We start from the raw sequence: 14,693 nt of genomic DNA, 5'->3' as shown, positions 1-14,693 counted from the left end.
GAACATATTAAGTTCATTTTTAAATATGAAGTACGAAATTTTACTTGCAGGGACTTGACACCCCTAAAAAAAGGCAGTATTACTACTGTATTTGTCAAATATGTTCTTACCTGCATGTGTATTTAAATTCAACTAACTTAAATACTTTTAATATTCCAGTAAGAATGGTCTTTGTGTAAGCTTACATAGTTGCAGTTGACCAGTATTAATTTCAAATATTTCCCCATCCCTTAGGTAAGGCTGTTCGAGTGTCAGTCCTCCCAATGTGGTTTCAACACTTCCCTATGAAAAGAGCCCTCATTAGGCTCTTCACTGAGGGCACAGCCAGGAGCAAGCAGACCTTATTGACTTTTTGTAGCGAGCAGAAGGTTCAACAATGGAAGCTCAGCCAGCCTTCATTGTGTAATGCAGTACATTTAACACAGAAATGCACATCACAATTACACAAAGTGAGTAGGTGTTCTTCTCAGACGAGCATAAACCAACGGTATTCCATACCAAACTCATTCACTGGCGCTCTCCAGAAATGTACTCGTGGGGGTTTTTCAGCTAGTTTATCGGATAAATGGCAAACGTGCATCCAGTCCACAAGGTACCGAGGGTTACTGGAGCGGTTTTACTCAGCATCCACAGGGACCAGGCTGGTTACGAAACAAGCAGGGCTGCCAGGGAAGAGACCACCAAAGGGACCAAGGACCAAGCAGCCATCTAGAGCTAACCAGCCCCCTCTAGAAAAAACAGAGGTACATGACTGCAGTATACAGAGTCTTGCAAGGGTGGAGCCATGCACTCCAGAATTCATCTCCTAACTTCATCCCCTTTAACCAGCTGACAACGCCCCATGCAAAGAAATGTTTTTCTATCAAATAATTAGAAACAAAATAATTGTATTGGGCATAAAACTGTTGCATGTTTTTTGACCTCCTATGCCTTGTCTCCACAGATCATAAGACTAGACTTTGATCTGATAAATTACCAAGTTAAAAAAAACAGTCAGTGGTAGTATATGTTGTAATACTAAAATAAACTTTAAAAACTCTTTGACAAACTTTTCCACTTAAAAGAATGCACGTTTATTTTAGCGTTACTGCAAAATGCTCCCATTATTTACCAAACTCATTATTTATTTTTGCCATACTAAGTACTCCCTTTTTTCAAATCAATTATCATTTCTACAAAATAATTATCTGTACCATTGGATTATTACTTTATTTAATATTTGTACAGGACCTGATGCAGTGCATTGCTTACGCAACAGCAGATCAGTATCACCTGGCAACATTGTGCCATGATCTGGTGTCCAGTGGATTTTATGAAATAACAGACCTGCCCAGAGGTAAGTTTAATGTAGTAATGTCTTTCATAATGGGTGATTTTACAATGCCCTTCTGGCATTAGCTGGCTGCCAATATTAGAAGATATGTTTCAAAAGAGAACAGTATCGTATTGTAGAAATCAGCTCATCTGGTCTAAATAATGAATGATAAACACTCATGCTCGTCATGCATTTGTATGGATAAAAACTCTGTGTCACAAGCTTCAGCACAGTTACTGGTCGAGTGTCTTCATAGACCCATTTCAAATGCAGTGGTGTATTATCACCTCTAAAAGGAAATGTAATGTTAAGTTTGTGTGTGTTAATTCCAGATGCTTCAAATGTACTTGTTGTCTGTACTGAAATGGCTTCAAAACCAAACGATCATGGAATAATCTTCTTTTTCAGGTAGGCCGAATCGTTTTATTATAAAGGTTTATTAAAGAGGTTCCCAATCCACTAATTGATTAACTACCTAGGCACAACCATTTTTGTGATATATTCACAAAACTTTATTAATAATGTTTTTCTTTACTGACACAGGGAGGGGTCTGTCGTCTTCTGGAATGTAGAAGATAAAACGGTATGTTTAACAGAGGTGTTTTGTTTATTTTAAAACAGCAATTCATGGAATGTCAGTAACAGTGCCAAATTATGGAGCACTGTAGAGGTAATTATGTAGTTTGTTTATATTTATGTGTCCTGAATAGATCTGAAAGGATGCATCATAGAAACATAACCCAACAGCAACACATCCAATTAAATTAATGAGATGAAATGCAATGACACACACATGTTAGTTAGGTCCCTAGAGTGCGTGTTTTCTGATTCAATTTGTTGTCATAATACTGTTTTGTTTTTTCACTGTACTGCACTGGCAGAAAGAGTAAGAAAGATATCAATGATTGAATGTATTACACATTGTTGTCAAGTGAGCAGTCTATTACATGGCAAGTGTTTTGGTCTTTATTTTTTTAATAAAAAAATGTAATAAAAAAAGTCATTCGAATCAGTCATTTGGCGACAGGCTGCTTTGCTGGGCTGTCTAGGGGAGCCTTTGGAACAGCCCTGTTTGGACTGTATATCACAGGTTATATAGATTTGCCAGAGCAAAGCTTCCCTGAAATCTGACTTCCTGTTTTTATTTTTATTTTTTTTCCCTCAGACAAAACATGTGATGCGAATCTTGGAAAGCCATGAGATCCAGCCCTATGAAGTTGCTCTGGTTCACTGGGAGAATGAGGAAATAAACTACAGAGTAGGAGAGTAAGTTATTGTGACTTCCAGTTCTGCTCTGATAACAGTGCCACTTCAACAAGAAAACCAGTTATACACAGAGCAGGTAAATGGAAACTTACATTCAGGCAGCATTTAGTACTCTCTACTATAGGAATACCTCATTCAGACTTGCACTTTTGAAACGTGTGCAGAAGTGACCTCTTGAGGAAATTCTAGGAACTGACCCTGTACTGGTATTTGTATAAGGACCCAGTTTCTTTACTGTGCACATCAGCAAATTCTGTTCATTTCTGAGGGAAAATAGTTCCAGCTGGCCCTGCTCCGAAACATATTAAATGAAAAAGTCACCTTGATGGACAGTATTGTGATGGCAGCAGGTAAATCTAACATGTTTTTTTTTTTTTTTTTTTCTAGGGGAAACTCAAAGTTATGTCGCGGAGATATCCTACTGAACTCGGAGCTAGAACCTTACCAGGCAGTCCTGGAGAAATTTGCCTTCTCAAATGCACTCTCACTGTCTGGTGCGTTTATCTCCTCTGATTTTTTTTTTTTTACAATTAAAACATATTATTCTGCAAACCAGAGCTGGGGTCAGTTATAATTATAATCAGTTGCAATTCCAATGCTATTTTGTTCAATTACAATTTGTTACAATTATGCTGCAGTAATTACAATTATAATTACAAATATACTAAAAAGTTATATAAACAACTACTCACATTAACATGTTTACTCTATTTATAGGAGGCTGTAAATAATGGTTAAAGAAATGGTTAAAGAAAAGGGCTTGTAATCAGGAGGTCCCTGGTTCAAATCCCACCTCAGCCACTGACTCATTGTGTGACCCTGAGCAAGTCACTTAACCTCCTTGTGCTCCGTCTTTCGAGTGAGACGTAGTTGTAAGTGACTCTGCAGCTGATGCATAGTTCACACATCCTAGTCTCTGTAAGTCACCTTGGATAAAGGTGTCTGCTAAATAAACAAATAATAATAATATTGTACATAACCAAGCATTAATCACGAGAAGCATACTAAAAGTGGTTGGAAATGCAAGAATAATGATTGTATGACAAATAAATGCATAACTGACCTGTAATTGATCAATATATATTTAATTACAATTACAATTACACATGTGTTCCAAGGTTCGACTACAATTAAAATGAATTAGAAATGACACAATTACAATTGTATTTGACCCCAGTTCTGCTGCACATCCTCACTGCAAATATGAACCTTCCATATGATAAAGTAAGATTTATACCAAACTAAGTCAAGTAGACACGTGTTTCTCAAACTTAATGCATTGTAAGTTTTACCTCATAATCTGTAATTGAGAGATGGATAAATCTGCAGTGTAACTTTTTCCTCTTCACATCAACTGTGCCATTGGAAGTGAAATTGAGGCTGAACAACACTGTAGATACTGTACTGCCCTCATATTACCATGTTTGGTTATTATTTGACGGCCTTCTTTTGCTCAGATGGTTGTATTTGAGTTGCAAGGGAAATGCACAAAGCTTACAGCTATCGGCTGTGTATAATTCTAAACAAGCTTGTTTTTATCTAAATGGATGTGCACTGGTATTACTCAGAATTATACATACTGGGAGACTAAACCAGTGTGTCCTCAAGGTATCTGATGATATTCAGTACTGTGGTAACCATAGAGATGGTAAGTCTCTGCATTACAGCAATGCAGGAGCAGCAGCCCAGGAGGAAACAGAACATTGGAAATGAGTCAGTTTGGCCACTGCTCAGGCCTTTGAAACATGTCACACACTGTATGGTTTTTGATAAAGATATGTTTATTCATTTTGTTTTTAAATTTTGTTATGCTTATTGTTTTATTTTCACTTCTTTAAGTAAGGTTTAAATACTAAATATAAAAAATATAAATACTAAATATTTAAGCAGATCTCCATACAGCTGACCTCACTCCTGCTGTGAGCAAGGTCCTTTACCTAGATTGCTCCAGTAAAAACCCAACTGTATAAATGGGTAATTGTATGTAAAAAATAATGTAAATGTATGTAAAAATAATGTGATATCTTGTAACAATTGTAAGTCGCCCTGGATAAGGTTGCCTGCTAAGAAATAAAATAATAATAATAATAATAATAATAATAATAATAATAATAATAATAATAATAATAATAATAAAATATAACCTTGAGCGTTGGCATTATAGTATTTTTTTAGAGCACTGTTATTAAGATCTGCCCTACACATATAGAACCATTCTCATTTGCATGGTTTTGTGTGTGTGGGGCAGAGAAAGAGAGGTAAGCTATGTAAGCTTGTGTGATTTCTCCTGGGAAAAGTGCAGCGTGCAGTCATGGTAGCTGTAGTCTGAGCTTTAGGAAGGATCTGACAGAGTTTGTTCTTTGGCTTTACAGTAATCCACAGGAATAACAAGCTTGAACTCTCAAGCTTAGCATAGTTGAGATCAGGAAAAATGTTTTTTTCCACCCATATATCCCCATGAACTCTACATAGTTCTTTATCCTCGTGCATGTGCTTTCCTTTTTTATGTCGAAGTGAAATGAGAAACCATCTATTCAAGTTGGTTCTGTTTTGTTTTGCAGTAGAAATCCCAACTCTTAACTGCTGTTTACTATTTCTGGTCTGTTTTATAGTGAAGCTAGCAATCTGGGAGGTGTCGCTTGATAACTTTGTGGAGTCTATTCAGTCAATTCCTGAGGTAAGACCAGGGATACACACACAGCTACTGCCTGCAGGAGAAGTCTCATGCAGAAACAAATGCTTAAACAATCTGCAATTAATACAGAATGTATTCAGGGCTTCTCTACCTACATCTTTGTGAGGAATTTTGATTAAGTACTGAGAAAGAAGTACACGCCACTCTGTGCTGAGAGCTGCCTCTGTCTGTATACACCCTGAAGGTGGGGATAATAGTTTTTTGGTTAGGAAAAGAAAATCACCATGGGAACCAAAATTGGTTGCTAGGCTCCAGTGCTCTCCAAAAGCTCCAAGGCTATGAGCACCCCCAACAGTGCAACCAGCTGAAAAACCGAGCTAGAAATAGTTGTATGATCCCAATATAGGCTGCCACATAGTGTTTTACACTTACCAGCAGCTAATCTTGTGAGAGTACATTTTTATATTTTTAATTTAAACAGAATTTGTGGTGTACCATCATACAAAATGCCAACTGCTTGTCATACTTCTAAACACTCTTTTTAATGAAAGATAGACATGGTTTAGCTTTGTTAAAGTGAATACAAGTATTCATGCACTGCATATACTGTATGTGAGTAAAGGGCTGGCTGGAGATCAAGACCTACACAAGCCCTAACTTTGTTTAACAGATTGGATTGTATTTTCTTTAGCTGCTTTTAAATGTTAGGACAGGCACAAAGTGATGTAATGGCATGCAGGTTTCAAGGGGCGTTATTATTTATTATTGATGCCATTTGCTAATTTCTTGTTACATTTTCATTTTTTTCCTTTCTCTTTAAAGATGCTGAAATCAGGGAAAAGAGTAAAGCTGTCTCGGGCAGAAGTTATGCAAAAGATTGGAGAACTCTTTGCACTAAGGTAAAAATTAAAATGGGCAATGCCTTTTCTTATTGCGTACGCTGCCCTTAAAACAATCTATCTATCTATCTATCTATCTATCTATCTATCTAGCTACTGGTAAGCCACGGATACCTTTCATAATTTGAATGTTGGAAGTGGCAAGTATATCCCTTCCCGTCCTGTGTCAGTTCGGGTATTTGTCATGTATACCTCCCTTTTTTTTAATTTGTAAAAAGCAATTGTAAATATTACTTCAAAGTTCTCAATATAATTCTCCATAACGGTCTCTATAATATTAGCAGTATCGCGCGAAATTCAGCTATTCTTACACTGCTTACCCTAGCATATTTATGTCCCGCCTCTGCTCACTAATGATTGGACAGCTGCAAAACCAGGGCAGATCTTTGACTTTCCCATTGCTTACTAACAAGACCTTCAACTGAAACAGAGAATACCTTCAACGTTGTATGTCCCGCCTCTGCTCACTTATGATTGGACTGACCCAGAGAAAATGCAGATCTTCTATTGGTTGATTTAATTTTATATAAAAAAATTAAATTCTGCACGATTTAAGTTGTAAAACTGTAAAAAATTCATCTGCGATCAACTCTGTCTGGCCAATGGTAGCTGAGACAGCAGTGATTCTAACCAATGGGAGTGTAGAGGAGGCGGAGACAGCCTGCCTTGTTGTGGACAGAGAGAAATCAGGAAGCGAGCTCTGTCTGTAAAAACTTGCTGTTATGACTGTAATTTTACTGAAGTTACTAGTTTTTGTTTTCAAATGCTATTTAGTTCTTTGTCTCCTTTTGTGAGAAAGCATGTTATTTCATATATTACCAGTTTTAATGTATTGCTCTCCTTTAAATGCGTCCTAATCCTAATCCGGTGTAAAACATTCTTTAATATATATATGAGGAAAGTCTGTCATTTGTGGCAGGATAGGCTATAAGAATTGACATTTTTTGGCGGAAAGAATGTTTTCTGTTTCCTATAAAGCTATTTATTACAGATGACAAAACATTGCATTTCTTACGAGTTTTATTTTATATTTGCTTACCTTTCACTGCGCCCTAATAATGTTTTTATTTGGTTGAATAACCCTTAAACTTTGATTTGGTTGAATATGTTACTTTCTTTTAAAGAAATGTGTTAATCCTGATGAAAGTGACTTACTTAAGACAAATTTCATCATTCATTTTAATCTAATAATTAAAATTATTTCTAACCACATTTAAAAACAGCAGTGTAGAATAGTATACAAAATCAAATAATATACTCAACCTTAACTTCAAAAATACAAATACGTAGTGACAAAATGTGTGGTATAATAATATTATTATTATTATTATTATTATTATTATTATTATTATTATTATTATTATTATTATTATTAATAATAATAATAATAATAATAATAATATCTATTGAGTTAAAGTTAAAGTAAGGATGTACTTTTAAAAAATATTGAAATTGTTATTGATTAGACATCACAATGCTGAAAAACCTCATATTTAGATTTTTCTAAAGAAACACGTGAACAAAGTTTGCACTTTTAATAGTTAAACACGTTGCTGAGTATTTTTTTCCTTTCTCAGAAATCTGGTAAGGAGATTTGGTTAATTCAGCTAAAATTGATACCCTAGGAACTAGTTGACATACTGCTAGTGATTTAGGCAGGTGTATATAAGCAGGGCAGCACATGAAGAGGCTGTCTGTGTTAAGGCTAAGGCCTGGGGAGAGACCTGTGGGGAACCTTAAGAGTAGGTAAGGTGTTTTTATATACTTGTAAAAGTATACTGTATGTGTTTGCGACCGGTAAACAGCTTAGCTGTCCGGTGATAGTTAAAGACTTGCAAAGTTTAGTTAGAACTCCTGGAAGGAGTTAGGTTTTTGTTTTTGTTTGATTTATTTTATGTAAATAAATAAATACAAGGGGCTCCCGAGTGGCGCATCCAGTAAAGGCGCTCCTCGCAGGATGTGCTCTATAGCCTGGAGATCGCTGGTTCGAATCCAGGCTATGTCACAGCTGACCGTGACCGAGAGTTCCTAGGGGGCGGCGCACAATTGGCTGAGCGCTGCCCGGGTAGGGAGGGCTTAGGTCGGCAGGGGAATCCACGGCTCACCGCGCATCAGCGACCCCTGTGGCCGATAGGGCGCCTGTGGCTCTGCAGCGGAGCCGTCAGATCTGTGTTGTCCTCCGGCACTATAGGTCTGGTAGCATTGCTGTGGATCTGCAGTGCGAAAAAATAAATAAATAAATAAATAAATACACAGGCACTGCCCTGTTTTTGCAACCGATCTGTGGTCCAGTACTTCATTTTTACACAAGAAGACAGTGTGAAAGGTCTTGCAAGTGGCAACAATAATAATAATAATAACTTTAATTCATGATAGTGCCTTTCACACCTAGGTGCCTCAAGGCGCTGAACAAAACAAAACAATCAAACACAAATCAACATCACAAAACACAATGAATAACAATTAATCAGTTAAAAAATCTATAGATGCATACATAAATAAATAAATAAATAAATAAAATACAATACAATAGGTAAATATAGAGATAAAATCGATCAGCATAAAAGTGCAGTCTATTATAATAAACAGTGCAGACTGCAGTAGTGTCAGAGAGTAAAAAAATATGGCGGAGAATAAGTGTGTCTTAAGGGTATTTTTAAATTTGGCTACTGTTGTGGATTCTCTAATGAAAGTTGGTAGTGAGTTCCAAAGAAAAGGAGCAATACAGCTAAAACTACGATGTAAGTGCTAAGAAGGCCTGTTATATAACTAGGACCCTGACTGTGCAAAGACTTGTAGGTCAACAATAATATTTTAAAGGAATCACAGGACTGGATAGAAAGCCAATGCAAATGCTAAAGGATTGAAGTAATGTGTTCTGTCCGCTTGGTACCGGTAATAACTTTTGCTGCTGCATTTTGCACCTTCTGCAATCGATGTAAAGAGCGAGCAGGAAGATTAACAAAAAGAGCATCACAATAATCCAAACGAGACGTAACAAATGCATGAACGAGAATCTCAGCATCCCTAGGGGGCAGAAAACAACACTCTGGTATTTTTTTAAAAATAATAAAACCCTGTCTTTACCACTGAAGAGATATGTTTTTCAAGTAAAAGCTTTGAGTCAAGTTGAACACCTAAGCGGCAGACTAACAAAGAGGCATCTGCAAGGCGGTCACCAGAAGAGCATGAAAACCCAGTAAAAGAGCTAAGATGGGTATTAGATCCAGTAACCAATAGCTCAGTTTTACTAGCGTTCAATTTCAAAAAAATATTTGACATCCAGGTTTGAATATCTGCCAAACAAGCAGATAGGACTGTATCAGTGATCGAATTTTTTTTTAAATAGATCTGTGTGTCATCTGCATAAGAATGGAACTGAACCCCATGCTTTCGAATAATATCACCCAGTGGCAGCATACAAATGTTAAAAAGAAGAGGACCAAGGACAGAACCCTGTGGCACTCCATGAACAAAACGAGTATATGTAGAATTATGACCAGCATAGGACACGTATTGATAACGATCTGATATATAACCAACACTGAAAGAGCACCATCATCAGCATTCAGAAGGAGATCATTTACAATCCTAACCATTTTCAGTGCTATGTGTGATTCTAAAGCCAGACTGAATTTTTACCAATATATTATTTTGTGAAAGATGCAAGAGTAACTGATCAGCAACAACTCATTCAAGCAATTTAGTCAAAAAACTAAGATTTGATACAACGTTTTGGTTTCCGCCTTTTTCAGATAGCATTGTGGAAATAGATAGGTAGACTGATGTTGTTAAATATTGTTGATAGAAAAGGCTGATGTAAACAAATCATGCACTGGTGTATATTAGTACAAATACTATACAAATAAAACGTTTACTGAAGTAATTAACTAACTATTTCTGTTATGGAAACTTTGCTTGATAGCTGACTGCCAAGTTTCATTTTTCAGTGCAGGCGTGGTGGTGTGGTGTTTTTGACCTCCTGTGGAGATGGAACTCACTGTTTTGCAGGCACTGTATAAACCTGAGCTCCGACCTGCTGATTACCCCTGACTTCTACTGGGACAGAGAAAACTTGGAACAGCTCTATGACAAAACCTGTCAATTCCTGAGCATCAACCGCAGAGTAAAGGTAAACACAAGGAAGGTGCTCCAAAGTTAACACTTTAATCTGGTAACTTGAATTACCAATGCAAGGGGTAACCAATTCTAGTCACCCAGGTCCGAAATCTGTACCCTATATTACTTACTTGAACCAGTTTAACAATACATAAATAATGAATGTGTGCTAAACGTTTCAGGTCTTTGTGTGAGATGTAGAATTGCTTGTTTCAGTTTTTTTCCATTTGAAGTTCACCAGTCTGTGGTGACTGTGGGGTTGTTAGTGAGGCTGTTGCATTCGCTCCTCAGGTGATGAATGAAAAGCTCCAGCACTGCACGGAGCTGACTGACCTGATGAGGAACCACCTGAGTGAGAAGCACAGCCTGCGGCTGGAGTGGATGATTGTAATACTGATTACTATTGAGGTGAGCCCTACAACTAAGGAGGTTGTGTGGTCCAGTGGTTAAAGAAAAGGGCTTGTATCCCTAAGGTCCCCGGTTCAAATCCCGGCTGACTCATTGTGTGACCCTGAGCAAGTCACTTAAACTCCTTGTTCAGCTGATGCATAGTTCACACACCCTAGTCTCTGTAAGTCACCTTGGATAAAGATGTCTGCTAAATAAACAAATAATAATAAAACAATAATAACTGGCCTGCATGTCAGGTTTTCATATTACAGGCGTACATGTACAGTACGAGTCTTAGAAATTGAATGGACAATTAGAATTCTCTTCACTGTCTGTATTATAAGCAGGAACACTTAACTGGCTGACAGTGACAAAAAAAGGTTATTTTGCTATTCTCAATGTATTTTATTTTTATACATTGCTGTGCAAACGTCTTAGACATGTCGGATTTTTCTACTCTGATGCATTGTGAGCACCAACAATTTACTCAAAGCCTCCACCAGTGCTTTCTACTATTATAACAACCTTGACTTGCATAAAGAAGGAAAAACATTGAGTGAAATAGGTCGCATCACTTGATTTTCAAGATGTGGTATCCAAAGCATAATCGACAAGTACAGAGAAACATCATCTGTAATTGACAAACCCAGGACTGGAAGACCCAAAAAGATGTCTAACAAGGATGAGCAATTCTCATCCTTAATATCCTTAAGGAATAGAAAGAAGACAAGCGTTGAACAGAACTGGCAGAAGGCACAGGTGTCGTTGTCCATCAAATCAACAGTACGAAGGTCACTCTTGAAATCAGGACTTAAAGGATGTGTTTCAGTAAGAATGCCTCTGTTAAAAAAGGGGAAGAAGACTAAAAGGCTAAAAAATGCACAAGAACACAGAAATTGGACTATGGAACAATGGTCAAAGGTGCTTTGGACTGTTGATGTTCTGGAAACACAATGATGAAAATAAGCTAATCTTTCGTTGTCAGACCCTCCAGAGTGAAAGATGAGTAATGTGTTTAGTGTAAACTCTACAGGGTGTTGTGTAACCATATATAGGGGCATTTTACACATCATTGGGCTGATGTAAGGATATGTGCAAAGTGCTTTGTGGCTGCAAAACACCCATATTGCGGCCAAAATCGTGGCGTATGTAAAGAATGGTTCTCACCTGCCGTTCTGCACCTACTATCAAATTAGCACTTTGCCATCATTAATCCATCTAAATGATATTGAGAGTGTATTCAAATGAAGAAAAGAGCCTGGAATTGGGCTGGGACCTTGAATACTAAGCAGGTGCAAACATTATAATGAGATGTAAGGATTTTGCCTTGCACTTGGTCAATTGCTGACCCTCCTCTTACAAAGTGCAAACCATTGTAGAAGCAAGTAATTAAGAGCTATATAAACCCACACACCTCCAGAGACCTGTCATTGGCCTCAGGATGGCTGCTGCGCTACACTTCCTGATGCAGCAACGCTTGGCTCTTGTTGAGAAAAGGCAGGAAAACCTTCGGAGAAGGGCAAGACAGAGAAGACCCTGCATATTAAAACTCAGGGTCACTTTGTTTGGGATGCCAGGGGATGCGTTTGTAAGCCGTTATCGTCTCACTCCGCAGGTCATCCTAGACCTAATAGCTGAATTTCACCTTGTCATCATCTGGTTGACTGTCCTCCTGGTAACACAGACAGCATTGACTTTCTCCACTATACAGGACCAGATGTCCTCTTTGGTAGCATAACTGATGTTTGGCTGAGGCTTTTCCAAATAACTCAATTTCATGCTGAGTCACCTCAGCCTTAAGGACTCTCAGCTCCTCCTCAGAAAACATTTCTTTTCTGTCTGCCAAGAGGACTTTGCTGCCCTTCCTTTGACATTTTTTGTTTGTTTTGATTTCTGTCCTCCACAAATCTGATACAGCACCTACTGCTCTCTGTACTCCTAACTCACCTCACCTCTGGGCTGAAAGTGCGGCCGCTAAATAGCCTGATGTACAGGTGGCACTCATTGCAACCCTCATTATCATGATCGCAGCTCGTTATTCATGCATGCTCAGTAATTTGCATTGCTCTTAAGCTTACATAGGCCGCAGTGCAAAATAATTGCCTGGCCGCTAGGCAATTTGGATTTTGCAGCCGCAATTGTTTGCACTACGCATCAGCCTCCATATATAATCTCAACCAACTGGATTAAGTTTGTCATTATCCCACCAGTAGATGTTCATTAAACCTAAAATCTTGGTGCCCACTTTAAAAGCAGCTTAATTTCATGCAGTCCATATATACAGTAATAATAATTAACATAGTGGGTATTTCCTGCTGGATAAAAGTAACTGACTGTTCTCTAGTCTTTAAGCACCAGTCTCTGGACATAATTTTTAAATCTTTGGTAAAAAAAAAAAAAAAATACAAAGTGTTTCGCTATTCATCTTAGGCATGTGGTATGGTAATAATGCTGTTTTGGTGTCTCGATTCTTATGCTCAGTCTTTCATAACATATGACAGACAATAAAAAGTATCGGAACATGCAGCAAAATGCCTTATACTAACATTGAGTTTGTGTTTCTTATTCCAGGTGATGTTTGAACTTGCGAGAGTACTCTTCTGAAATGAAGTCTACATGTTAATAAAGGGCTGCACTAACAGTGGAAAAAATGACTTTTGTGATTCAGAGGTCAACATAGTTTTACTCAGAGAGTGCTTTGGAATTGTGATGTTTATGACTTTAACTTATTCATTAAAATGAAGAAGCTATTTAAAAAAAAAAAAAAGGTTTTATTTTTTATTCACCTTAAAGTAAATACTGTTTGGTGAAATATACATTATTTCTGCTGAAATTGATTAATAGCTAGAATAATCTAAAATACACTTTAGATCTGAAATTATTCCCCACTGAGGATTTATTATCTAGGACTAGCATAACATAGAGTCACCCATACACATTCCCAGCTTACATTTTTAACAGCTTGTCAGATTTTGGTGAACTTGTACATGAGCACCTGCATTGAGTTATTATTATGTCCTGAACAGGATATTGTATGTATGTTACACATACACTGTTATTGTTTAGTGTACTCCCAGGTGGATTATAATTAGGGCTTCTGCTTTTTGTTTTTTTATTAATTGTATATTTCGGTGCTTACTTTTAGCTATTTTCGAGTTTTATGTAAATCTTTTTTTTTCCGGGGCTTTCATTTTTGACATACTGTATGAAATTAGTGTTTTCGGTTACTTTCCAAAATGCTTGGGCTTTTTTTTCTAGCAAAATATGTATAGTAGTAACTCAACAGTACTTGCACACTTAAGTTGTACCTTCTTTCCTTTGCTGTCTTCCACAATGAATTCCACATGGTCACGGGCACATTCTATTGGGGATTTTGTGTGTAGGCATATTTGTACATTTTGCCAGAATTCTGTTTTAAATCCTCCGTATATTAACTGTAATACAGCTTTAAATCCCGCTAACAAGCCTCCATTCCTGATTGTAGTCTCATTTTAAATCTAGCAAACGGAATAGAAATGTAGTAATGTGCTGTCATTCAGTAGTTGAGAAGGCGGGACATTGCCCAGCAGCACTGGGAAATGTATTTATTATTATTTTTGTAGTAGGTTTTATTTTTTAATGGGAAAAGGGTAAAGTCAATGCGAAGTGAATTTCCAGTTTTTCCACTGTTTTCCGGTGTTTATTGGCTATCCACCAATTTCATTTTTTTTGTATCGGGGGTGTTTTATCAGATTTTATCAGTTAAAACTGAAAATTGGAAGCCCTAATTATAAGCTATAGCAACACAACCAATGTGTTTTGACACTGACTACAAGAACAAGTTAATATTGAGGGTAAGTATATAAATGGAGCTTTCATTTTAGATGTATTGTGTACATTTCCATTGTAAATGTCTTGGACTACCTTTAGAGCAAGATCAGTTCTAATTAGGGTCTGTGAAACCACCTGTAAGTGTTACTATACAAGTTAATATGTTCAATTTCTGTACTTTTATCAAGTCTGTTATGCAAACAATAATGTCCTGTGTATGTTCTGTTTTACAATTACAGAAATAAACCCATCAAATATA

The 14,693-nt window shown here is 37.1% G+C and overlaps 1 protein-coding gene across 5 annotated transcripts in view; it reads left to right on the top strand.

Annotated features, from left to right (window-relative positions):
- The window catches only part of LOC117402460 (required for meiotic nuclear division protein 1 homolog), a 16,157-nt gene extending 1,464 nt beyond the window's left edge, over positions 1 to 14,693 (top strand). For 2 of the 5 annotated variants that reach the window (XM_059024140.1, XM_034003604.2), the window contains exons 2-12: positions 235 to 743; positions 1,228 to 1,336; positions 1,648 to 1,723; positions 1,859 to 1,898; positions 2,481 to 2,581; positions 2,969 to 3,075; positions 5,194 to 5,258; positions 6,039 to 6,115; positions 10,127 to 10,247; positions 10,526 to 10,642; positions 13,196 to 14,693. In XM_059024140.1, the coding sequence (XP_058880123.1) occupies positions 264 to 743; positions 1,228 to 1,336; positions 1,648 to 1,723; positions 1,859 to 1,898; positions 2,481 to 2,581; positions 2,969 to 3,075; positions 5,194 to 5,258; positions 6,039 to 6,115; positions 10,127 to 10,247; positions 10,526 to 10,642; positions 13,196 to 13,228 (1,326 nt within the window). In that variant the 5' untranslated portion in view covers positions 235 to 263 and the 3' untranslated portion in view covers positions 13,229 to 14,693. The other 3 variants (XM_034003606.2, XM_034003607.2, XM_059024141.1) reach the window with 3 other exon arrangements.

Source organism: Acipenser ruthenus, chromosome 5, assembly GCF_902713425.1.
Source record: "Acipenser ruthenus chromosome 5, fAciRut3.2 maternal haplotype, whole genome shotgun sequence".
In the NCBI taxonomy this organism is placed as follows: domain Eukaryota; kingdom Metazoa; phylum Chordata; class Actinopteri; order Acipenseriformes; family Acipenseridae; genus Acipenser; species Acipenser ruthenus.
Note: the sequence above shows the minus strand (reverse complement) of the source record. Positions and strands in the feature narration are given on the sequence as shown.